At 38.5% G+C, this 25,810-nt stretch overlaps 1 protein-coding gene and 2 long non-coding RNA genes across 3 annotated transcripts in view; 2 read left to right on the top strand and 1 right to left on the bottom strand.

Moving 5' to 3' along the window:
- The first annotated feature begins 1,123 nt into the window (after positions 1-1,123).
- LOC133529364 (uncharacterized) lies at positions 1,124-6,443 on the top strand. The gene is made up of 2 exons (XR_009801120.1): positions 1,124-1,282; positions 1,616-6,443. It is a non-coding gene; the product is annotated as an uncharacterized LOC133529364 (long non-coding RNA).
- Positions 6,444-7,127: 684 nt separating this feature from the next.
- The window catches only part of LOC133529357 (ATP-dependent RNA helicase Ddx1), a 50,405-nt gene continuing 31,722 nt past the window's right edge, over positions 7,128-25,810 (bottom strand). Inside the window, exons 7-13 of the mRNA XM_061867063.1 lie at positions 16,012-16,136; positions 15,310-15,447; positions 10,166-10,380; positions 9,440-9,555; positions 8,852-8,959; positions 8,218-8,352; positions 7,128-7,285 (exon numbers count right to left, since the gene is read on the bottom strand). Coding sequence (XP_061723047.1) covers positions 7,181-7,285; positions 8,218-8,352; positions 8,852-8,959; positions 9,440-9,555; positions 10,166-10,380; positions 15,310-15,447; positions 16,012-16,136 — 942 coding nt within the window. The 3' untranslated portion in view covers positions 7,128-7,180. The remainder of the gene's footprint in view (positions 7,286-8,217; positions 8,353-8,851; positions 8,960-9,439; positions 9,556-10,165; positions 10,381-15,309; positions 15,448-16,011; positions 16,137-25,810) is intronic.
- On the top strand, positions 17,108-23,952 carry LOC133529269 (uncharacterized). The gene is made up of 3 exons (XR_009801115.1): positions 17,108-17,587; positions 18,186-18,348; positions 21,179-23,952. It is a non-coding gene; the product is annotated as an uncharacterized LOC133529269 (long non-coding RNA).

Genomic DNA, 25,810 nt, shown 5'->3' with positions numbered 1-25,810 from the left:
ACGAAGGCGCTGTGGGTGGACCGGCCGCGCCTCGTGCTGCTGGCGGCCACGGACATCGCGCCCGGCGAGGAGCTCACCTACGACTACGGCGACCGCTCCAAGGAGTCGCTGCAGCACCACCCCTGGCTCGCGCTCTGACGTGTGACAGGTGAGAGTGTACAAGTACCTGACGCTACATACAACCTGCACACGAAGGCGCTGTGGGTGGACCGGCCGCGCCTCGTGCTGCTGGCGGCCACGGACATCGCGCCCGGCGAGGAGCTCACCTACGACTACGGCGACCGCTCCAAGGAGTCGCTGCAGCACCACCCCTGGCTCGCGCTCTGACGTGTGACAGGTGAGAGTGTACAAGTACCTGACGCTACATACAACCTGCACACGAAGGCGCTGTGGGTGGACCGGCCGCGCCTCGTGCTGCTGGCGGCCACGGACATCGCGCCCGGCGAGGAGCTCACCTACGACTACGGCGACCGCTCCAAGGAGTCGCTGCAGCACCACCCCTGGCTCGCGCTCTGACGTGTGACAGGTGAGAGTGTACAAGTACCTGACGCTACATACAACCTGCACACGAAGGCGCTGTGGGTGGACCGGCCGCGCCTCGTGCTGCTGGCGGCCACGGACATCGCGCCCGGCGAGGAGCTCACCTACGACTACGGCGACCGCTCCAAGGAGTCGCTGCAGCACCACCCCTGGCTCGCGCTCTGACGTGTGACAGGTGAGAGTGTACAAGTACCTGACGCTACATACAACCTGCACACGAAGGCGCTGTGGGTGGACCGGCCGCGCCTCGTGCTGCTGGCGGCCACGGACATCGCGCCCGGCGAGGAGCTCACCTACGACTACGGCGACCGCTCCAAGGAGTCGCTGCAGCACCACCCCTGGCTCGCGCTCTGACGTGTGACAGGTGAGAGTGTACAAGTACCTGACGCTACATACAACCTGCACACGAAGGCGCTGTGGGTGGACCGGCCGCGCCTCGTGCTGCTGGCGGCCACGGACATCGCGCCCGGCGAGGAGCTCACCTACGACTACGGCGACCGCTCCAAGGAGTCGCTGCAGCACCACCCCTGGCTCGCGCTCTGACGTGTGACAGGTGAGAGTGTACAAGTACCTGACGCTACATACAACCTGCACACGAAGGCGCTGTGGGTGGACCGGCCGCGCCTCGTGCTGCTGGCGGCCACGGACATCGCGCCCGGCGAGGAGCTCACCTACGACTACGGCGACCGCTCCAAGGAGTCGCTGCAGCACCACCCCTGGCTCGCGCTCTGACGTGTGACAGGTAAGTCTGAGATTACATTTGTACAAGTGCCTGATCGTCCTGATGCTACATATCGTCGCCTAAAATGCAAATCTCTTAACTTCATTTGAAGAAGATAAGGGACTTGCGACGTTAGCCCACAATGCCCAAAACTCTTAACTCATAAGACTCTTGAATCTGCTATCAATATTTAATATAATCACTGTTACTGAGTAAATATTGGTCCAAAAATCAAAATGGTTGAGTATACGTGCTGTTTTTTCGCGGGTTAGCAAAGTAATATGTTTGTCCAAAATCTCTAATAACTCAGTTATTTTTTATTTGTAAATAAACACACAGTATACTCTTTTACAGGTATGTTTCCAGAAATCTCCGGTGGACTACTGAACGTTATTTAATAATTTAGCTTAATTGTGAAGTTTTCTGTTATGACGCTTTGTTTGAAGTTGGACATAATATTCAATGTTGTTAAGAATTAAGACGAGTGGCCTAACTACTTGAATTGACGCGAGTTTAGAATTGATGCTGGATGTTTGCCAAATGATGTGTTTCAAGGCTTTGATTGTCTGTCAGGGGCGTAGCTACCGCCGCACCTGCCGTATCAATTATACGGGGCCCCCAACGTGCGTTTTTGTGAGAAATCTTTACCCTTCCTAAGGGCCCCTAACAACCTTATACGGGGCCCCGCCAAGGCACGCTACGCCACTGTTTTCTATAACAAATTGATGTTTTATGTATGAATATTCGACATACCAGCATAGAGGTTTCTAACTCATAGTTTTACATAATGGGCTATGAAAATTAAGTAAAGCACCACTTTATAAAGGAGCAATCACGCATGCGGTTTACTATAAAAATAAGTTTTTTTTTTCTATAATATTCATATTAAATCTTAAACATAAATCAACATTGACATCAAGTTTGAACAATTGTTTTGAATACTGCAACAGTAACCGGGCAACCATGCATCAGCTTGAAATGGGTCTCTATTGTTTCTCATAAAGCTTTAAGTCACAATGTATTGCTTGTCCGCATTTTCGTTAGCCATAATTTGGTTTATCTCAGAAACGCGTAACATTTCAGGATTGCCATAAAACAAACCTAACCTAACCTATCTATAGCATAACCTAAGGAAATTCCTGAAAAGTTAACGGTTTCAGAGTTATGACTATTATTACATTATGACCAAAGAGCATATAATCACTACGATTATGACTTTTAATGATTATGCCAAACAAAGGGATTTAGCAAAAGGTGATTGAAGCAACTTATATTTCTAGTAAACAGCGTCAACTGCGTTCGAATAAAATGCAAGTACAAATGAATATTGCGTTTTAAGTTAAATTTATGACCGACGTCACTGTCTTATGGTGCCTTCATGAGAGGCCTGGAGACGGCCCTTTACTGCCTGAGACGTTAGCGCCGTCATCGTCAACACTAAAGTTATCCTAAAAATTATCCTTGAACTTGAATACCACTTGTTTCGATGCAAGAAATTACCATAAAACATGCCCGAGTTGGTTGCATTAATAGTAGTGTGGCTGTGGGGAAAATGGACAGCTTGATAGATACCCATTTTTTGACGAAAAATGCTACGTGCCTGTGCATTCACCCAAATCCGAGACTTAATTCCTGTTTTGCATCATTTGTGGCTAAGGTTCTGTTTAGTTGGTTTTACGGTAAGAAGGTTGTAATAAGTTTTTGACTGTCACCTTGTATTCCTAAATTACGGACACGCAACTAACTCGAATAGTGTTGTATTTATCTTTAGTTCTAAGTTATTATTAATTTGAACATTGGAAAGACGCACGGTTGTAACATTTGCTCAGTGTATTAATGACATTCATTTTCGAATCCATCATCAAAAGGTGACGTAATAATGGAAATGCTCTATCCTCATTCATTTAAAAGAAATAATTAATTTGCCCACCGAAGAGATAAATTACGTTCATCGCACAGAATGTTTGAAGTCACATTAATTCATTATTCAAATTATTATAAATATTATAATCCAGGGGTGACGTATATATAACATACTATAGATTAACTCCTTGCTTCCGACCGGCGCATTATCGGGTCAGCGAAGATAAACTAAATTCAATTTTGAATTTAAAATTTAAATATCGACTTCTGGCCGGCAAATTGAGATCTCGGCGAGCAACATTATTATCGCATTCATTGCCGGGGGCGTGGCCTGGGAACAAATTTGATGCTGATCGCATATATGCGTTGTTGGTAGTGAATGTGTTAAATGTGGAACCTGCTACTCCCTATTGATTTAGGAATTTTTGGCGCGCCCTGGATATAGATCTCCCTGCATTTTCTGTATTATAGAAATATACAAAAAGTCCATTTGCGAGACTTGTAGTGATCATAAGCGTAAGTGTGATAGAGACTGTGTCCCGATTAGAGAAAGTAAGAGAGGAAATTTGAAAGAAATTGAGAACATAAAAGAAATGTCCTCGAGCGTCAGCGATTTACCAAGACTGGATTGAACGTTTAAAAAGTTATTTCTAAACGATTTTTTACTCGAAAATCGTTGACTCTCGAAATTTGATACACGTCAGTTAGAGAAATTTTAATGTTAAGAAAAATTTTATATCTCACTTAGTGTAATTATTTGTAAGCTAGAACCGGTGGGTAGCCCTAAACACTAAACGTTTAGATATTTATGACGTCCTTGTATCGCCTATCGTTCACCAGTAATTTAAGGTAAAAGCATCTTAGCGCTTTATTTCTCCTACATCCATCAATTGAATTATTTTTTGCAATGACATTCATATATCACTGCCAGGGTTTTAATAGTTAAGATTTGATTGGTACTTGTTTTTAAAAAAATCTTACGAATGCATGCTTTTGTGTGACGAAATTCATCGGTTAAATAGGTAATTGATCCCATTCGTCAGTATACATCACCTTTTATGATTGCCTAATTTTAGAGACAATACATTATTTTGAATCTGTGGCTGCAGGACTTGTCTAGACAAGAGTCAAATGGTATATTGAAATTTACCATTTGTTTTAGAGTCGAGGTCAAATGTAACATAGCATTGGTTCCGCATGCCAGTTGTACGCGTTTATAATGCACATGTCCACAATGGAGTGTCAATGACCTTTGCGCGTCTACACGGAGCTTTATACTGGTCGACCTTCGAATTACGAATAGTATTGCAACTACCTATCGTGCACTCGATTTCTAACTTTTCATGACACAGGCTAATGTTGCTGGATAGTAACCTTGGACTGAATGTATACACTTTGTTATTAAAGTGTACAGTCAGCGGCAAAAATTACTAGTTACCTGCTGCTGATTGTGGTTCTCTAAGCAAGCAAGTAAGTAAAAAAATAACTGATAATTTTCTTGCTTTGCGTTTTGAGAGGTTTAAGGAACGAGCTATCCAAAATATAACTATACGACTGAGACCTCGCATAAGTGCCGCCATGTAAATTAGTTCTGACGAAAATTCAAGTGGTCTAATTTAAAAAAAAAAATGTTTAATCGAAATTCCTATACCAGTTCAGCAACATCACATCGCTATAATTGTATTGATTTCCTAGTTCCTACTCCTGTATACTTAATCTAACGCCTCGTGTGATTCTAACACTAGTTAATTGACATACTTCTAAAGCCTTATGATATATAATAAAGTGAAAGTCTAGTAAGACTGGACAAGAATTATTAGAACCTTTGTGTGGTAGGTTATTTGGGACTATTGAAACAAACATGGGTATACGGCTGAAGATCGTTATAATATGAAAAAATATATTCTTAGCTTTCTTTTTGTTTATACAATGATTGTTTCAATATGTTTGAATGTGCTACCAACCAAATGGTGTTTTAAAAATGTCTCTGCATAATTTTACATCCTAATAACTCTAGGTTAATTATATTATATATTTTAAATAGATTAATATATTCCGTTCAAATATGTAATGCATTTTGTTTTAAGTATAACACGTAAGAAATATTCGGGTAGCACTGAATACTGTTAACCGCGGTTTGGTTCGAGTTGGTATGATTTTTTAGATGTTGTGAGTTACTTTTGTAGAATTATGCCTCGAATACACGCGTTAAGTCACTTAGTACGTTGGTGACTAAACTACTAACGCCGAGTTCTAAAGGAAACCGGTTCTATGGTAGACTTTGTCGCATTCACGTGGCTTTCTCATGTAATTGTATCTTACACCTATTTGGAAGAACATTAACTAGCTTTAAGTACTTTTATATCCAATTATAACCGTGATATAGGCAATTTTTTTTACATGTTTAAAATGAGAATCAAATTTATAACAAAAATAAAGCGTAACATCTAGTTAAGCTTAATGCTGAAACTGAATTGTCTAGAGTTAGATTTTAACGTTTAAACTGAAGTTTTTTATAAAATTCAGTCTATGGTCGACGTTAAAACTAAAATTTTGTTGACGTTCACAGCAGCAAGGCAAAACACCCCAAACTCGCTTATTATTGTTATATGATAAAAACGTTCAAATATGAGTTACTAGAATAATACACATTCATATCCTGTAAGACATGAAATGTTGGAGGATGGCAAACTTTCGAATTTTATACCTATTTAGTTTTGTGTAGAATTTACAATACTACAAGCTATCACATTACTAGGTTATCTAATTTACGAAGTTTTGTCGCCGAATTACCTAATTCGTAATCATGTTAAAATTGACTATTTTTGTATAATGGATAGATTTTGTAGACCACCTCAAGCTAAGATCACCCAAGACAAAATAAACACCTAAAGTTGGGCCCGATTACACGAATTACATGGCGAAGAAGTCGAAGCCTACGCAGCCAAATGAGGACTGCCGCGACCGCCGTATTAAAGGGTACCGTAATCGCGCCTTTATTTTAATCTGTAGAATATTTTTTTCTTGAACAATATTTAATTTACAGAAGTGTTTCTACTTTTTAACGTAGTTGTATATTATTTATAAATGAATTGTTTTTGTCATGGGCAGTTTATTAAGAGGCTGGTATTTGTTTGTTAATTAATATGAGATGAAACAATTGCCGATTGGATATTACATTTAGCAACAGTATTGTTATGGTTAATTTCCTACGTAGCGGTGTTATGAGACTTATTTATTTTGGAATAAGGGCACCTTGCACTGCCCAAATAATAATCAGTAGTGATTGAGTGAAATATAAAAAAATAATGAACTTTGATTTAATGTGTTTTATTTAATTATTATTTCCTAATCATTCATTGCATTAGAGAACTTAGGTAACAAGCACAACTCACTATGCTAAAAGTGTTAATAAATACACTGTTGTTCTGAATTTGTAGTGAGTTTTGGTTGTCATCTGACGACGTTCACACGGCGTTAATTTTTCCCGTATACCGTATACGGGGATTTATCGAAAACAGCTGCTGTCACCAGACAGCATGTATGGCATCATTCAAAATCGTCCACATGGCATCTATGCGTGAAAGCAGTCTAGCCATGTGAACGATTTTATGTTGGAAAAATTAGCGCCGTGTGAACCTATCCTAAAATAAAATTTCCATACGCGCCAGTGACTTGTATTATTTCTTTTATCCCAATACAGCCAGAGGAACAGTATTGCGCCAGCACGAAACTTCACGAGAGCTCTTTGATGTTTGGCCATTTTACCGACACGAAACGGAGACAACGCGAACATAAGCATACAATACGAATATAGGCGAATACCCACTCCACGTTCCAGTAAGGCTTAGTAGTATTACTCGTGGAAAAGACTACAGATGTTTGCATGCATGTACATACAGCGAGCTGAAAATTGGATGGCCACATGAATGAATTAATTTAGAAAGTGGCAATGCAATTTCACGGCTGTTAGGGCTTTAAATGTTCTTACAATAAAACAGAGTTACGCAAGATCAGTCGTTATATTCACGAAACTTATAAATAAATATCTAAAGCTTAAGCAATGGTGACGTTGTGGTGCATCTTGAGGTAGTACAGCTGCGCCTGCGACTCCAGTTCCTGCAGGGACTTGACCACTGGCGCCATCTGTGTCACGTGGTCCTGTAACAACACAAACTTTGTAAATACAGTGGAAACACAAGACAAAATCCTCGTTGACACGAGATAAAGCCCAAAACCTCCATAACTCGAAGAAAACAATTAGTTTGTACTTTACGCGTGTCTAAGTCTTTAAAACCACAGGCATATTAAATCTATGTTTAAAACCCTCTTAGCTTCTTCATCCTTTATGAACATTTTTTAGTCGACACCAAAGAGTATGATAAAATAATAATATATGTATGTCGACACTAGATTCGAAAAATATTGTATGACTAACATCATGGGAGGTAATAAATACAAGTCATTTCAGAATACTTCTCCTATTATAGTTCGTTTTATTGATAAACGCTTTTAAGTAAAAGAATTTAAATAATCGTATATGATTTATAATTGTAACATATTTTCTTACACTTAATTTTCAAAAGTGTTTTTTTAGTAAATAAACAAAACTTGTTTAATAAAAATATCGCTTACCTTCTTTCTAGTGTAAAAAAAAAGAACCATGAGATCGAAAAAGTTTCAATGCTATCGTTACCGATTCGTTTCGTTTTAACTAAACACGGGGGTGACAACTTAGGCTACATGTTTAGTAACTAGGCCTCGTTGGAATTAAAGATTATATACTCTACTGACATAGGTTTATACAAAAATAGTTGTATATCCCTGCACAGCGGATAACATAATATTAAACTATTATCCTGAGAGCTGAACTCTAAAAATTTACAATTTAAATAAAAACTGCACCACTATTTTATTGATAAAATAATAGCCTCTGTAGGCCTAGCACAGGAGAGCCGCTACAGTATCTCGCCCGTCGCGAGATAGACTACCCTTTTTTCTTTTTTTATTAATTAAAGTGGAACGGGTCGTCTATCTCGCCTGCGAGGTACTGTCGCGCCACTCCTGTGCTAGCCCGGTACAACAACACTTACCTGGTAGCCAGAGCCGATCTGCGTCCTCTTCTGTCCGTACACGACCTTACCGTCGAACTCGTTGGCCGCCACCTTCAGGTCGGACGCCACTTGCTGAATCGTCACGTTCAAGTGGTCCTCAATATCGGCCAAATACTAAAACAAATAGAGGAAAATATTAACTGTACCCTGCGATTGATAAACTGTACATCCTGGCATAAATTGATGCTAACGGTCACAAATAGAACGGTTTCTTAATTTATATAAGTACAAATGTTTGTAAAGTTGACTACTACTAGCGCCATCTAGAATAGAAATATGAACTAGATTGATTCAACTGAATTGTTAACAGATGGCGTTAGGTGTCCTCACTTTTTTCGAACCCTTTGATTGTATGCACCGAATTCTACTAATTAAAATCATTCGTAAAAAAAAGAAGAGATTATTGTTCGGTAATTATAATAATAATAAAATATGGATATGATCAGTGCATTCAGCTTTCATGTAGGTGTGAAAAATTATATCTTTAGCGACCACATTTTTTGGCGCATCATCAATTTGGGGTTGACGGGATAATCTTGATTTTAATAAGTTTGATAATATCCCAATATATCCCCTAACTAGATGTAACCACGGTGTAACGCGGTGTAATCACCTGCATCTCGTTGTACCACATGCAGCAGCCCTTGGGCCGGTCGTCGATGAGGTTCGTGTTCCAGCAGTTGCGGCCGCGCGACGAGCACCACTCGCCGTGGTACCACACCTGGAAGTTACGTAAACACCCATGTAAAACTGGCCGTATATGCTAAATTCTACATTTATACTGATTACTTGTTTCGTATTTGTTTTTCGATTACATTCGATTGGGGTCGTACAATCGAACTGTGAATTTATTTAAATACAAAAAAAAAGTTTGCGTTTCAAAAACAAAAAAATATTTGGCATTTTCGAACGAATCTTTAATCACTCTGCTCTCAAATATCCGTGTTTACATCAATAATGTTGGAGTTAAGACCGCCATGCAGAATTGGGACTGGTCCGACCACTTCTGCCGCATGCACCCACACACAGCAGTAGGCTAAAATAACTACAAAGTGGGTGCCGCAAGATGGGCGAGGCTGCTACTGGGCGTACATCTCAACAACGACTGAAGATTGCCCACAACCGAGAAGAAGGATGTCAATCGAGGCATCTTGTTTCACAGCATATGCAGTGTTGGTTGGTTGTTGGTTTAGTTTCATACCTTCTCAGGCACAGTGGAAACCAGACTTATAGCGAGCCCCATGCGTTCCGCGCGGCCCACACGTCCGATGCGGTGCACGTAGTTTGACTTCTCATCAGGCAGGGTCACGTTTATCACTGAAACATTTTTAATTGTTGAAGTTTCGTATAAAGAACTGACGACAGATACGCCATCCAGTACAACTTTCAAGGTTCCATTTTTCTTTGACAATAGTAGTACGTCGATTACAAGTGCTACTCTTTTGATCTTTCAGAAAATGCTATGAATATGTTTTGCTTTAACTCCATAAATATTTTTCAAGCCAAGCCATGGAATTTTATTAGACCAACTATTCGTCCTAGCATTATCTAAAAGATTGAAACTGTACTTATGTAAGCGACACTTAAGTAAAATGCCTCTTTACCTGGGTGGTAGTCTGTTAAAACGTACGTTGATAAATAAAAAATATGTGCGAAAATTGCTCGAAACTGATCTACGCTTATCAATTTGTTCTAAAGAATTACTGGTAGACCGTGTTCTATTATCCATTAGATTATACGTGTGTGTTTTACTTGTTCTTACACTAGGTGGCGTTAGTAGTCTCCAGAAATCATATCAATACAATCTCATTGTTTATATAAAATTAAATCCAGCAAGTGCTAGTCGAAGTGATTTAGCAGCGACTATGGCGGCAACTACCATGTAATATTTTCATAAGATAAACACACTAAACAAAAAACAACTCACTAAATGGTAGTCCAGATACGTCAATGCCTCTAGCAGCGACATCAGTGCAGATGAGGAACTTGACCCTCTGCTGCTTAAAGCTCTCCAAATTGGCCTTCCTTTCCTGCGGCTTCCGGTCACCGTGAAGGCATACGCACGAGAACTCGCTGCCGAAAGACTTGAGGAACCGCTCCATGTTGTCGCAGTCGAGTTTTGTGCGGCAGAAAATTATGGCCCTGTAAAAATACATATATAATTTTAGGCAATACGCTTCCTAAGGTAATTGTTCGTTAAAATCTGTTTATTTTTTTTTTTAATGGCATTTAAATAACAATGTTTTAACTAATGCGAAGCAGCTAAGAGGCATATAAAAAGCCTCCCATTGTGACAGTCAGAATGGCGGGTGTACCTAAATAAAATTAAATGAAAACCATACCATATTTTTGTACCTAATTTGTACTATTTAGTACCTCACTGTGCAGAGAGGGAACGCGGCCAGTGTCCTGGGAACAATGCCTCAGGCTAATTTAGGCTTAGTTTTTTGATAATATAGCTATTGTAATTGATTTAAAAATATTGTAATATTTGTGTAAGCTTGTCCCAATATATTTATTTTGGTTACCTATTTAGTACCTCCTTTAAAAAAAATTGTACCTCACGGTACTTAAAGTTATCACCAAAAAACAGGTCACCCGCCATCCTGACAGTCAGAATGGCGGTCGTACTTTATTACGCTACGTTCCCGTGGTTATTGATAAATTCCATAAAAGCCAAATTTTTGTACCTTTTTTGTACCTTCATATTCAATTATAATACGAGTCATTTTATTTTTGGTTTCCAAGTTTTACTCATTTTATATTTTGCTTGCTATTACAATTTTGCAGGCGTTATAATTTTTCAAATTATCGATTTCATTTTTAAGAAAAAACGCGAAGGTACAATTATTTTTATTACGCCAGGATTTAGTACCTTTAATGTTTAATCTGTTAAGTTCAAATAACTCAGTAAATCATCAATCGCTCTCTGTACAGAGCTAACGCTCGATTACCATTTTGTAATGCTTCACCGTAAATTAAAATCATGTCCATTAATTCGGGAACAGTAAAATTTGTTAAACGAGGCATTTTTATAACTTACGATTACTTCTGTATTGAATTGAATGACTGACATTGTCAAATCAAAGTTGAAATAAAATAAAAAACATTTAACTTTACCAAAGAGTTAGTCACGTTTTGAAACAATGTACCAAAGTTTGTGGTGTTTAGACTGTTTAGTTAATTCTCGAAATCAATTTTGGTAATAATACAATTATCAGGCGGGCCGTATGCTTATTTCCCACCATCTGGTATAACAAAATCAGACAAATGACTGATATCAAAACAATTATCTTCCTAGAATTAGGTACTGATATGAAATGCATTTTCAGAAAAGGTGCTATCAAAGTATGTCTATGCTCAGTACATAGAAATAAAGCGACTGACATGTCTCTGGCTCAGTATTAGGAAACTACGGATTAGGAAACATCACGTCAAGTGCTGTTATCGTGACACTGACAGAGTAAAATTACATTAATTAGAAGTAGAAGAAGTCATTTCTTTGTTGATAAAAATGATAAATAAATAACATTTAATATCTTTTTCCTACTCCTCTTCGTGTAGGAAATGAAGCAAGTTGTTGTATGGAGACCCATGCATTAATTTCTCAGTCAATAAAATTTTGCTTGGTTATTGTATAGTATGAGTCGAAACTAACATATAAATATCCAAAAAAAAACACTTCTAAGTTAGGTATTTATACGTAAAAATATAAATCTGTTTATATTTTTAACCGAGTCATTCCTCTGTCCAAAATTATTTTACCAAATAAGTTATTTGTACCAGTATGTAATACTAGAAAAAAATCTAAAAATTTTGTCAAACGTGATTTTTTTTAAATGATAATTCCTTTTTTTGACGCTCATTTTTATCGGAAAATTGCTCTGTCATTTTTTTCTTCTTATATGATCTTAGAATATAATTTGGCGTAGTGGGTAAGAATATCCAAAAAAAAAATACATACCCGAATGTATGTATTTTAAAACTATTAAAAACTGAGAGTGGAAAATTTCTCAGCCTGTATTCTTTTTAAATATATACTAAGTAGTCACGTATACACTTAAATTCAAAATATCCAAAAGAAATATCATCCAGAACACCGAAATTTTTGAAGCGAAGATAAATCCATCCCGCGGTTACGCAATAATGTACCGTCTTCCTTTAGCAGTTAAGTGCAGATTAGTGTCCTTGTGCTACTAGTACGACCCGATCGCGTGACCCGCAGTCCACACTTAAGAAGGGAGTTGTCGTTGTCACTCATGTGTGAGTCTTTACACTACATTTAGTGATTTTTGCGTTTTCTTTGTACCGAATAATATATACTTACGCTTTTTTATATAACATTGATTAGAATAATAACACGCTAAAGACGTTAATAACAACCGACGTCAAAAACAACTAGGTTCTAAAATTTTTGCCACGTAATAAAGATTACCTACTTATTGTATGCTTATCGTTAATAAATTGCGATATCTTAAAACTTAACCGTCGAGATCTTTAAAACTACTGAACCAGTTTTGATGAAACTTGTACTATATATTTTATTAATATTGGTATTTCTGCTGGGATATTTTTTTGGATATTTCATATATTGTTGTAATACGTTACATGAATATGTCTGGTGAAGAAAGTTTGAACGGAACATTTTTCCGTAAAAAGATATTAACGATTTTTCCTACTCCTCTACTGTTATCTGTCATTTATGCATTCATTAACACGAATATAAGAACATACATAAAAGGTTTCAAGAAAAGTCTATATTGTCTATTCCTCATAAAAGCTCTTAACCTAAATTAAGATTTATTTTTGTTGACTCGTAGGAAAAATATTGTATGCAACGTTGTATACGTAGGTCAAAAAATGCTCGTGGCGTATTCCTTTACAATGTTCGCCTACGCCTTCGGCTCCGGCTCACATTGTAACTCACACCACTCGCTTTTTTTGACCCTTCTTATACAACTGTTGCATAAAATACTATAATACTTTAGGTATTTACTTAAATCCTATTATTATTATTCTTTGGAAATTAAGACAATACTTTTTATTTATTGATACTTTATCATACTGTAAAGTTTTTTCTGGCAGAGTAATTACTGCGGGGTCCACTACCTTTATTTCCTACACTAACTACTGTTATCTGTCATTTATGCATTCATTAACACGACTATAAGAACATACATAAAAGGTTTCAAGAAAAGTCTATATTGTCTATTCCTCATAACAGCTCTTGTGCTTTTAATCGCTATAACGTTACTGCGATTAATGGCTACCAACCTAACAAAATCAAAACGAATACAGTTTTAAACTAAGTGCATTGCTGCCAACTTACAAAATATTCATTTGGTTGCATAGTAAAAACAATCACTTCATAAGTCAGAAACACGCATGTGACACCCGTAATATAGCAACACCCATAGACTACGAAGACCGCTTAGCGTTGCTTGTTAGTCTCAGTGGGCTACGGTGGCCAAAATCGAGAAAAAACAATCCAAAAATTTAATTTAGCAAGTAGCAAGTACCAGGGCCTCATGAGTTACGAGAAGGTGTCGCTGACCGGCCGGCCGCGGCCCGGGGCGGGCCGCGCGCGTAACAAGGTATGCTCGCGCGTCTTGGCTATGTACTTTTGCTTTATTTGCCTAAATTAAGATTTATTTTTGTTGACTCGTAGGAAAAGTATTGTATGCAACGTTGTATAAGTAGGTCAAAAAATGCTCGTGGCGTATTCCTTTACAATTCACGCCACTCGCCTTTTTTGACCCTTCTTATACAACTGTTGCATAAAATACTATAACATGCCTAGTAGCAATCTGTCCACCAATATAACCACAAAACATTAAACGCAGTGTAATACTAACATGTGATTGTTCCTGCAGATATTAGGTAAGTTTGTAAATGCGTAGTAATCGTTTCGAATAGATATTCTGGTAACGCATCCATGTTTACAGTACATTGCTGCTGATAAAATTTTCAAAAATTAATTATGGGGTCACAGTTAAGTGTAACTTAAAAAAACATCTTAATTAATGATTACACTAATGAGTTCTATGTCTGGTTTAATTTATCGCCAGTATTAGATTTACACACTGTATACATACAGAGTTTTGGCCAAGTCCCGGATTATGAAGGCCAATTGTTAGTAAACTAGAATAATTAACATTAACAATTTGAAAAATAATTATATATATTTGTAAAAAAGTGTGCATGACCCACCGTCGCGATATCGAGTCGGCAGGGAAGTTATTTCTGCCTTCGACCATCGCGATATCTAGTACAAAATGTATGAAAAATTTAAAACCCCTGGGAGATTTAGGTTAAGCTAAATATGATAAGAGTTCACTATTTATAAACCACATGTGTGAACCAAGGTCATCGACCGTATGGACAAAGTTTACCCAATTCCACGCTAGATGTCACTTTGTCATCCGGCCCGATTCGTACATCGCGGTATCGTTTGTTTCCCGTAGAATGTAGCCAACGTTTGGTTGAATATCAGTCAAATTGCCATCAGAAGGGTCTTAACTGACTCGACTGAACAGCGAATGATGAATTCGGATATGAATTTCTTGATTCCACCCCGCTCGCCTGTAAGTCAACTATCGCAGACTTGCAGGTCGATGATCTGACGCTGTTTTTGGCCACTTTATAAAAAAATAATTACATCTCCGGCCCAATACACACCATATTGGAATTTCCCCTAAATTGGAACAAAGGAAGTACTTATTGTATGAAAGCAAAAGAATGTAAACAGGCGCCCACACAGAGATCATACGCGGAGGCGATATCGGCGGCACGTCTACACTGGCCAGTTTGTGCGTGAGGAAATTGCCTCGCGCGTATGCTCGCTCTGTGTGGACCCGCCTAATAATCGTATGTGAATTGTTACATTTTTGCCGTGACTTGTTTTTCAATAAAAAGAGAAAGTCGAATTCCTTCTTTCTAATGCTAAAAAACGAACAATAGTCCAATTTTAAAAATATGTACACTTTTGTGATTTGCGAATATTTCCATTTGTATATTGCATGTCCATTCCGCTGTCCACATTTACTAGGCTTCAGTAAAATCTTTCCTTACCTGTCCATCTTATGTTCCCGGATGGCGCGCACGCAGTACTCGCCCTTCAGGATCTTGACGGCCTCGGAAAGCGTTTCAGGTGTCGTGTTCCCGCTGCGGATGTTGTCCTTCGCGTGAACAGCGTCTGTTGTTATTTGTCTGTAAAAATTATGTACATAGACATACCGTTCGCTATTTTGTTTGTTGATAAGTTCACTTTTTGGAATATTAGCCCCTAAAGAGTAATCGGCCACTTCATAGTAAGGCAGAAAGAAACAAGGCAATAGAAGTTTTATTGCTAACAGTGGCCAATTATTATGAAGGGGCCAATAACTATAGCAGTCACCCTAGTTATGGCAATAACGCTTATTGATAATATGATATTAGACCATTTTGAGTGAAAACGAGATATTTAATAACTATAAGTCAGAGTTAAACGATCTTTGCGGTACAAAGCTATCCTTTTACTTAATTAGGGAAGTCATGCATGGCGTATACCAATATAAAGTGAAGCCCGCCCATTTCCGCCCGGACGTGCCTACACTTAATCATACATAATAATCGGCCACACTGCTGTTCAAAGTAATTAGTGTTATTACAGAGCGATAAGTACGCGATACCACGGGTCGGCAGTTAAAAACTTGATGTACGAGTCAGGCCACTACGTCTACGACGCGTCAGCGTAAATGTGGGGAAGGATGGGAACACGCATTGTTAGCTTACTTGCGCAGGGTCTCCCAGGAGCGGTCCTTCTGCGGGTCAATCAGCGCCACCACGTGGTGCACAGTCTCGGGCACCGCGTCTTCGCCCTTAAGGTCGATCCACGTTGGGAAGTGCATCAGTTTCTCCTGCAATTCCAGTTATATTTTCAGTATAGTATAATAATGTTTCAAGTACAGTTCAAGGTACAGAATAGAAAATACTACTGTTCAGTTACGCCTTAATAATATACTTTCTGTATTCACTGTGGCAACACCATGTCACAGTTGACATTCAAATATTCAAAAAATAAACTGTTGCCCTGTCATACAGTTGACAGAGCCAGTGTGTCACGAACCTACCACTAGATCACATCGTTCCGCTATTCTCGTTATTATTTTCGCGTTGACCCAAAGCACTACTACCAGTAACATTATTAGCACATATTTAGTATCAGTGTTGTGTAGCCGAAGGACGCCGTGCACATCCGTGAAGTGGAAAATCCGAGGTCTAAGTTGGATGACTCAAGGTAACGGTTCTAAGCTTACTTCTAGCTTGCGACAAAGGACAGCCGGAATCGCCACCAGCGGTCTTCAGCGGCGACCGACGATTTCACTCCACAACTCCCGGACTGGAAGGTAACTCCGCCCTACACTGTTCTTTTACACTCAAGCTCAACTCAGTAATTTAATTTTATCGCAACACAACTTTCTTGCTCAACCGACCCCTAAATTTCATTCCCTATCGCCCCCCTTTTTCGAACTACAGTCCACTCTCTCGCTATTGAACATTTTGGCCTTCGATCCGCATAGTTTGATAAAGTACCTATGGTTTGTCGTTTCTCGTTTTATAGTTGCTTACTCAAATTTGTTTTGTCATCTTTTGCATTAAAAATTTAGGGTAGACTTATTAAAAAGTTCGAGGGTAAGCAAGAAAGTTGGTCGTGTAGTGGTGCTTTAATAAAATCATTCGGTCACTTGTTAATATTGCTGGCAACGTTTTTGATAGTTGTCAAGGGGAGCCACTAATGCACAGCCAAATAATGCACAACCCAGGAATGTACAGCCCAATAATTGGCGTCCATCATGGACGCCAATTATTGGGCTGTACATTCCTGGGTTGAGCATTCTCGGGCTGTGCAAGTTCGGTCCGGGGCGATAATACGAAGCCACTCTTTTCACAGGGCAATAATGTACGACCCTATAATTCGCGTCCACTAATCTGAGTCCCTTGGCTTTCAATTATCGGGCTGCGCATTATTGGTACGGGTCGAGAATGCTCGACCCAATAATGTACATCCCAATAATTGGAAGCCAAAAACCAGAGACATTTTTTTTTTTAAGACAGCTGTCAAAATTAGTAGGGACGTTCTGACATGAGCTCTTGACAGTTTAAAAATAATCGGTTTTTTCTAGTGACATCTTTCAATGATATTGACAGTGTTGACACGTGTTGGTTTACATTACGCTTTGTTATCATCTTTTTATTTTTAATGTATGGTTTTCAAGAGCTCTAATACTTGTAATGTATGCATGAAATCATATGGCAAGAGAACCTAAATCGTTTTGGAACTATATGAACTCTAAAAGAAACAGTAGAGGTACGGAAAAAATATTATTTAATGGAACCTTTGTCCGGTAAACAAGTAGTGAATTTGCTAGGTTTTTTCACTCTGTATACAGTGTGAAGGTGTGGAAAGTTGGAGGTAAGCGCCGCAGCCCGCAATAGTCGCAGCGGGCACCGAGAAGAGCGCTGTAGGGGTTCAGGTTATGACAGGCTAGATATACAAGACGTGCGACGAGCCCTTCAACAACTTCAAGCCAAAAAAATCTTCTGGTCCGGATGGTATTCCCTCGTGCGTATTTAAGGACTGTAGAATTGTGCTGGCGGAGCCGCTATTGCACCTCTGTTTCAAGCTAAAAGTATTCCTAGAAATTTATAAAATTACTTGAGTGATAACCAGTACTGATAGGTGGATCAGGAGATAAGGCAGAGGGTTTCGACTTTCGAACGACAAGAAGTTCGGCCAGCAATCTTCTTAGTCACGTAGTGCAGATAATATGTATAGTGGGTAGCAGGAGTCAAACTGATAATGGTTACTTTGACTTTAAAGACACTAGATCTGGTTGATAATGACTTGTTGCTGTCAAAGTTAGCAGGCTTTGGTTTTACCCCACACTCACTTAATTTTTTTGCAGACTACATGAGGGAAATACAGCAGTATGTAGATTATGAAGAGCACAGATTGAATCCAGCAGTGACATGGGCCATTTGTTCAATAGAATATCTTGGTTATATGGAGATTGGCTGAGAAAGCAAGGTGTATGCTACAAGGTGCAGGTTTCTGCAAAATATATTAGGGTGAGTCCATTAAGACAGCTGTTTATCTGAAAAACAGGGACTGGGTCATTGGTCAATGGGTCATACACCATCAAAAACTCAATCTTAAGAGCAAAACTACAAAAGGATGCATATGTTGGTGGATCCCCTTAATACAAAGAAACATAACACTTTCAGAAAATATATATTCTCTAATTATAATGCATGATATGATAAATTTACAATGGTCATGTAACAACATTGTTACCTGACAGGCAGTCTTCCACACATGTACCTTAATTAATTTAAATAATTATAGTCCGCCTTTTTCAGATTTCCTCAGTTTGAGGTTTTTTAGATTACCTCAATAAAAATAATTTGTAGGTTCGAAAAATTCTAATCTTAAAAAACAATGCTGAGGTCAACACTGGTGAGTGTCAAATGGCAGGTGGATGTCAGCAATTTCAATAAAATATTAAATAAACATGTTAAACCTTCTTTGTACTTCAGTGTACATTTTATAGAAACCTGTGTACCTCTCCGTGAAATGAGATATAGACTCAAAACAAATGCAGGTTTTTTTTATATACCACATCGGTGGCAAACAAGCATACGGCCCACCTGATGGTAAGCAGTCACCATAGCCTATGGACGCCTGCCAGCAAACAAAAAGTCTTCTGGAAATCGATTTTCACTCATGTTGTCTCGGATATGAGTGAATATGGTATTGATACATTCAGTGTAATTCCCTGAACACAAATATATGAGATGACAGCGGCGAAAGTGGTAGGGGTTATTATATACATACCCACGCTCGTAAAACATTACCCTCCTCCTGACACAGTCGGGTAAAAATATGTTTTCAGTAACAAAATAGTATTTTTACCCGACTGCATCAGAAAGAGGGTAACGTCTTTCGAGCGCGGGTATGTCTATAATTATGTTTATTTATTTGGCACGCCCTACAGCTCAAACGGCTGGACGGTTTTTGATATATGAGTTCTGGTTGAATTCGTCAGAATTTTCTTAGTGACAGGCTATATACATTTTCAAAATGGCGCCCGCTAATGAAAAAACGGGGGGGGGGGGGGTCTTACCATAGCAATATGGGTACCAAATGAAAGTTACCTAGTAAAATGTTCTTTCAAAAATATATGTGAACAGTCGGGTTTTTTGTGTTGCAGTTTAATATTAATATTTTTTGATAAATCTGGTTAATTATTTTTTATCATTATAAAGAGGATATTAACAGTCGCATAGCAAAGAGTCTCGATCAACACCTTGAGAGACTCTCGCTAGGTGGTTGTATCAAGGGTCAGATGCAGAAGGCGATGATCTTGGACACGGCGCGGATAGTCCGGCGGTTCCTCTCTGCGGCCATGACCACCGGCAGCTTGGGCCCTGCCCCGCTACTGGCGGCACCCTAGGTTAAGTTTTTTATAATGTGTTTATATGTATTTTTGTATTCTTTTTGTATGGTTTTTTGTATTTTACTTTTATGTATAATCATATTATAAAATGTCTAACCTAAGACCCAAAATAAATAAAGAGATTAAGGGTGCCTTTCGACCAGAGATGTGCCATACTTGCTATGCTATGTTATCATACATTTGAAACGCAGCTCCAGCTGCAGCTACGTTTCAAATGTATGATTGAAAACATAGCATAGCACATCTCTCGTCGAAAGGCACCCTAATAATAAAAATAATAAAGACGTTTATTCAAAAAGTTTAAACATAGGTACATAATAAAAGTACACAATAATGCTTACAAACTAATTGAAAGGGAAAGTGGCTCAGCTAATGTCTACGCCAAATGGCCAAAATTGATGAAAGTTTTCAACTAATTTGTTAGAGCAAGTATTGAAAAAGTTACAGTATGTTATATATTTGTTATCTAATCACAAAGCCCTGTTATTTGGTACCTCACATGGTATGCTTAAAGGAAAATAAAATAAAAGTTTGTACTGCCGACTTTATGACGTCACAGCAACTACCCCCACCACTTCGCGCTTGTCATCTCGTATATTTGTGTTCAGGCATTGACATATATCTAAGGACGGGCCTTACGGGCACTAAGAATGGTGCTAGTTTAGTGGTGTCACTCACGAGCCAATCCTGCAGTCTAACGCAACTAGTCGCGACCAATCGCGCATGTGATGCGAACTCATCAACAATTGGCGTTCTGGCGGTAGACTGTACGATGGGCTCGAATTCGTGTGCGTGACACCGCTTTACTGACCCCATTCTTACCATTAAGGCCCGTCCTTAGATATATGTCAATGTGTTCAGGGCATTACACTGAATGCATCGATACCATATTCACCCATATCTGTGACGACATGAACGAAAATATAAATATAAATATATATATATATATATATATATATATATTGTTTGTATCTCTTTACCTTTGGCTATTACTACTTACGATTATAACGACGAAATTTCGGTGGTCCCTTCATCGTCGTTATATTATATCCGAAATCCATTGTATGGGGTTTCGTACCCTTTTTTAAGCCTAGGTCGTTTTAGGAATAGATGTACTGATTTCGTTGTCTGAGTACCCATAACACAAGCCTGCTTGGCTTACCGTGGGACTTAGTCAATTTGTGTAAGAATGTCCCTATAATATTTATTTATTCTATTAAAGGTTTACAGAGGTACACTGAATGTGCAATATAACTGCATATTTTAGTGCGGTAGGTACAATGACAAGATTTCATAGCTCAACCCGCCATCCTGACGCTCACCTATAGTGACACATATTAGTCAATTGTAATGTATAGTTATGAAAGTAAATTAAAGTTCATGTTGCACAGATAAAATCACTTTAAACAACGTTTCTAATGAAAATAAATCTCAAATTTCAGGAGCTGATACAGGCAGCCAGAATGAGTCTGCTGGGTCGCCGGCGCCGGACGCGCGACGCGCGCCTCGGGCGTCTGACGTCTTCGTGTCTCTCGCCAGTTGCAGGGGAAGATGCGAATAGTTATAAAGGCGTGCATGACGTCGCTAAAAAATGATAGATATAATACTAATCTTGTTGCCCGAGGTATTCCTCAAGTTCACGGGGTAGATTACAGGTGTAGTGCATAATCCTTTACCATTTTGACGACCACTCTGGCCTAGTAGGTAGTGATCCTGCTTATGAAGCCGATGATCCTGGGTTCGAATCTCGCGGTAACGGAATTTATTTTAGTGATGAGTACAGATATTTGTAGCTGAGTCATGGAAGTTTTCTATGTGGGAATTATTCAATTTGTGTAAGAATATCCCTTTAATACTTGTTTATTTATTTTTCGTATTTTCTCGGAAACGTTGCTATTCGTCATGCTACTTCAGTCAACCTCAATACTTATTGTACTGAATGACCGAAAAAGCATGACACGTTCGTACGTTTTCGTGAAAATACGTTGGTAAAGGAAATTGCACTACATTTTTAAAACCTGTCAGTAAAATATGAAAAAGGAAAGTTCATGAGTTTCATAATTTTCTTTCCTCCAACAGCTTCCCATGGAGCAAATGTAAACCTTTTGTGCATGTCAATAGTTCTCAAATGGAATTGGAATAAGTCATAATATAATCGTAGATCAAAATTAGTACATTACGATATACTCGTATAAGGAGTGTACCGAAAAAAAACTGTAAACTTCAAATGAAAAAAAACTGATGCAGTTGAGAACAAATTAAGTTTTTTAGAATAACTACAATAAAAAGCGACTTTTAATTTAGATAATTGTCACTTTTTTTTATTTGTTCTGTAGGAGTGATAGGCAGCTTGTTCCTAGCGCATTCAGTGGCAGCTTTTTACGGACCCGTTTTTCATATTTGCCTGCATCACCCCGTCACCTGCTGGAATTGTTAATGTTTTTTGGCTGTTTCATTCTTCTCTTTTAATACACTTTTGATTTGAGCCCAATAATAGTTGATAGAACGGCACTGCAGGACGTTTGGAGCTCGTACTCTATTCTATGTCAACTGCCAAATGCGATTTTTGTAGGAAGGAAATTGTATGATTTTCGATTTGGCCTAGAATGATTATTATTCCAAGATTAATAATTCTGGTTTTACGCTGTTCGACTTTACACCGGCAAATAAAAGAGATGCCTAAAAATATTAATCAACATCTCCAGAAATAATCATTTTCTAAAAATGCAACATTTTAAAATAAATTTAAGAAAGAGATCAACATTTAAACACACTTTTAGTGCTTTATAGGTTTCTAGAACATATAAGTCATTAAGTTACATTCTTATTTTGGTAAAAAAAATAGCAAAAACGTCTCAGAAAAAATTAAAATAATCATGTCCAAAAATTGCCAATTTTTGAGTTACTAATTTACTCAAACTTTAAAACTGAAAAAAAAAAATACTTAAAAACATATTTTTTGTGCTTTTAACCTAGGTATGAGATACTTGCAACATAATCATTCTTACTCTGTCAATAAGAAATTTATACCTCTAATTAATTTTGAACCTACGAAAGTCTGACATCTTATTTTCACATTTATAAGCGAATTTGTTAATTAATTGTACTTAATGTTAAGTTTGTGTTAAATGTATTACTGTAAAGTTGTCCATTAGGTGAAATATATGTGAAAGTCGCTTCTAACAGAATACGCAAACGTGGAGTCACGGGACAGGCTTAGCCTAGTGTGACCCACAAAATTTATGTAATTTTATCTGATTTTTAAAAATAAAATTTTACTTTACAATCTGTACCTTTTTAGGGTTCCGTAGTCAACTAGGAACCCTTATAGTATCGCCATGTCCGTCTGTCTGTCTGCACCGGAAAGCTACCTATGTTTTTATAATAATTATCTGGTGCTTTATTTCATGCATGGTGTGAAATAATTTATTTTAAATACAGTCAAATTACGGGCATCTTACCAGTCTACCATAGGGCAAATCTGAAATGGGTCAAGGTCGGTGCAGTGACAAAAAAAAACAATTTACCTCCTTTTCTACATAATTAGGCGTAGTTCGCTGTCTTTTGTATGTTTCGAGTTTGCAATATTCTTACCCCCGGAGTTACACACAATGTTTTTCATCACACTTGCGAAGAAAAAAAAACAAAATTTTAAGCGAAATAATTCTTAAATACGGTGACATATCATACATTCGTCCGATTTCTTGGAAGGTGAGGCATCGAAGGCACAGACCTATTCGGCATTCAGCCACGATTGAAAATTAAGTAAAAATATTTTTATCGGATGTTAAAATAATCAAATTAAATTAAATTATAAACGTCAGTATTTTAAAAGTAAAACTCATTTAGGCTACTTGGTTTGTATGAATAAGTGACATAATTAAAGAAAAAAGCTATAACTCCCTAGGGAGTTATAGCTTTTTTTTCACAATCCATAAATCCCGCGGCAACAAAGTAGGCCTTTGTCCTTCAGCACACCTGCATGAAATAAGATCTTTTTCGAGCAAGTGTGATGAAAAGATTATTGTTGATTTTGGATTTCATACAATGGAATTAAAAAGACAGCGGCCTACGCCTAATTATGTAGAAAATGAAGAACCAATGAGAAATGATTTTATTATAAATTTGTATTAATGTATGTGTCATTACATAAAATTTACTTAATAACTATGTATTTCATATTTATTATAAATATATTACAAGGCGTTGTACCTTTGTCGATGTTTCACTTATATGCCCACCAATATAGCCTAATGTAGATTACCACTGCAAAGCCAGGAAGGCTAATCTTTAACACGTTGGCTGCCATAAACATCACCGGTGGGATCACGTAATCTTCTCTGGCCAGCTCTCTGGCTGTGTCGCTATGACCATCACCGGTGGAATCGAAAGCTTGTTACTTACATCTTTATTAACCTCAGTAATAGTCCGATGCTGGGAACACGAAAATTGTATGGGGCACGGGAGGAACACTTTCGGTGAAGTATGGTGGGCAGCCAACGTGTTAATACTTCGTTTATTTTTGGTAGGCTTAATTTGGCTGCCCTTTTTAGGGTACCTTCCACGTACCTACCGTAATAGGGGACTACTACGTAAAAACCGTATGTAAAATAAAAGGTAAAAAAGACCTATTAGTATACCAGAGAGCCTACCGCGAACCACGTTCGACGTGTTGCCACTCTGTCGCACTTATTAGTTCTTTCTTAAGTGTGACAGGGAGGCAACACGAACGCGCCCTAGCGCCCGCACGGTAGGCCCTCAAGTGTAACTGGGTCGCAGCTGAATTTTGTCCATAATGGCGGTGAATACTGAATACTTCATCAAATCATCATAAGAAGCCTGTCGAAGAGCCCTTGCTCTTTCCATACTCTTGGACGTAGCCATGTGCAAGAGTATGGAATAACAAACACTTTACGAAAAAGACTAAAATGACTGTCTACCAAACTTGTGTCTTGAGCATACTCTTGTAGGGGGCTGAAAACTGGACGTCGTACGCTATATAAAAAGAGAAAGATCCCCGCATTTCGCGAATTTCGATTTTCGCGGTAGGCCCCCAGGAACAAAGACGGAATTTACACCTGCCACGTGCGCTGCCTAGGTACGTAGTGAGTAGGTACGTATGGTATACTAAACATAAACATAACGTGGAAAGACAGGGTTACTGGGTACCAACGAAAGTGTACTGGAGATAGCTCAACTTCCTAATATCACCGCGCTTATGATCTGAGACCACGCTACTCAAACAAAAACGCTTGCGGTGGCTAGGGCATGTGTAACGAATGGACAGTGGCGACAGCGACAGTGCTGATTAGGCTAGCGCAACGTAGGACGCCATTGCTCCGCTTTAACCCATAATAGACTGCGTAAAGCGTGACGTGTCGGTTTAAAACGGAGTTTTGTTTCAAAAAGTATTTTATCTTAAAAAGTATTTAGAAGATACCTATCTAGTATTTCAAATACCATTTCCAGAGGTAGGTATCTTAAATTGTATCATTGATGTAAGTATAATTAACTGGATTCACTATCAGCCGAAAAAAATGGCCCCACAAAAGTAATGCTCGAACGGCTCGAGCACGAGTTTTGCTCCCAGTCTCATTTCGGCGGTCGACACGACAACTGTCAAACATGACGAAATGTTCTGTAAAAAAAACCGGCCAAGAGCATGTCGGGCCATGCTCAGTGTAGGGTTCCGTAGTTACTCTTCCGTCACAATAAGCTAAACTGGAGCTTAAAGTATAGTAAATTGTTAACCAAGGGATGAAACGCGAGTTAAACAAATAGGCAAATTTGCATAATCAGTACCTAATTAAAGTCTTTTTACTATGAAGGGGAAACTTTTTGCGATAACTCAAAAACAGCTAAACTTATCATATCCGCTATAGTTTTCATTTAAAGTCTTTCTTAAGCTCTACTTCCACGATTTTTTTCATATTTTTTGGACCTATGGTTCAAAAGTTAGGGGGTGGGGGGACCCTTTTTTTTTTTGTTTCGGAGCGATTATCTCCGAATATATTCACTTTATCAAAAAATGTTTGTTGAAGACCCCTATTAGTTTTGAAAGCCCTTTCCAACGA

This window comes from Cydia pomonella, chromosome 20 (assembly GCF_033807575.1).
Source record: "Cydia pomonella isolate Wapato2018A chromosome 20, ilCydPomo1, whole genome shotgun sequence".
Classification (NCBI taxonomy): domain Eukaryota; kingdom Metazoa; phylum Arthropoda; class Insecta; order Lepidoptera; family Tortricidae; genus Cydia; species Cydia pomonella.
The sequence above is the reverse complement of the archived record's forward strand: the minus strand, read 5'-3'. Positions and strand labels throughout refer to the sequence as shown.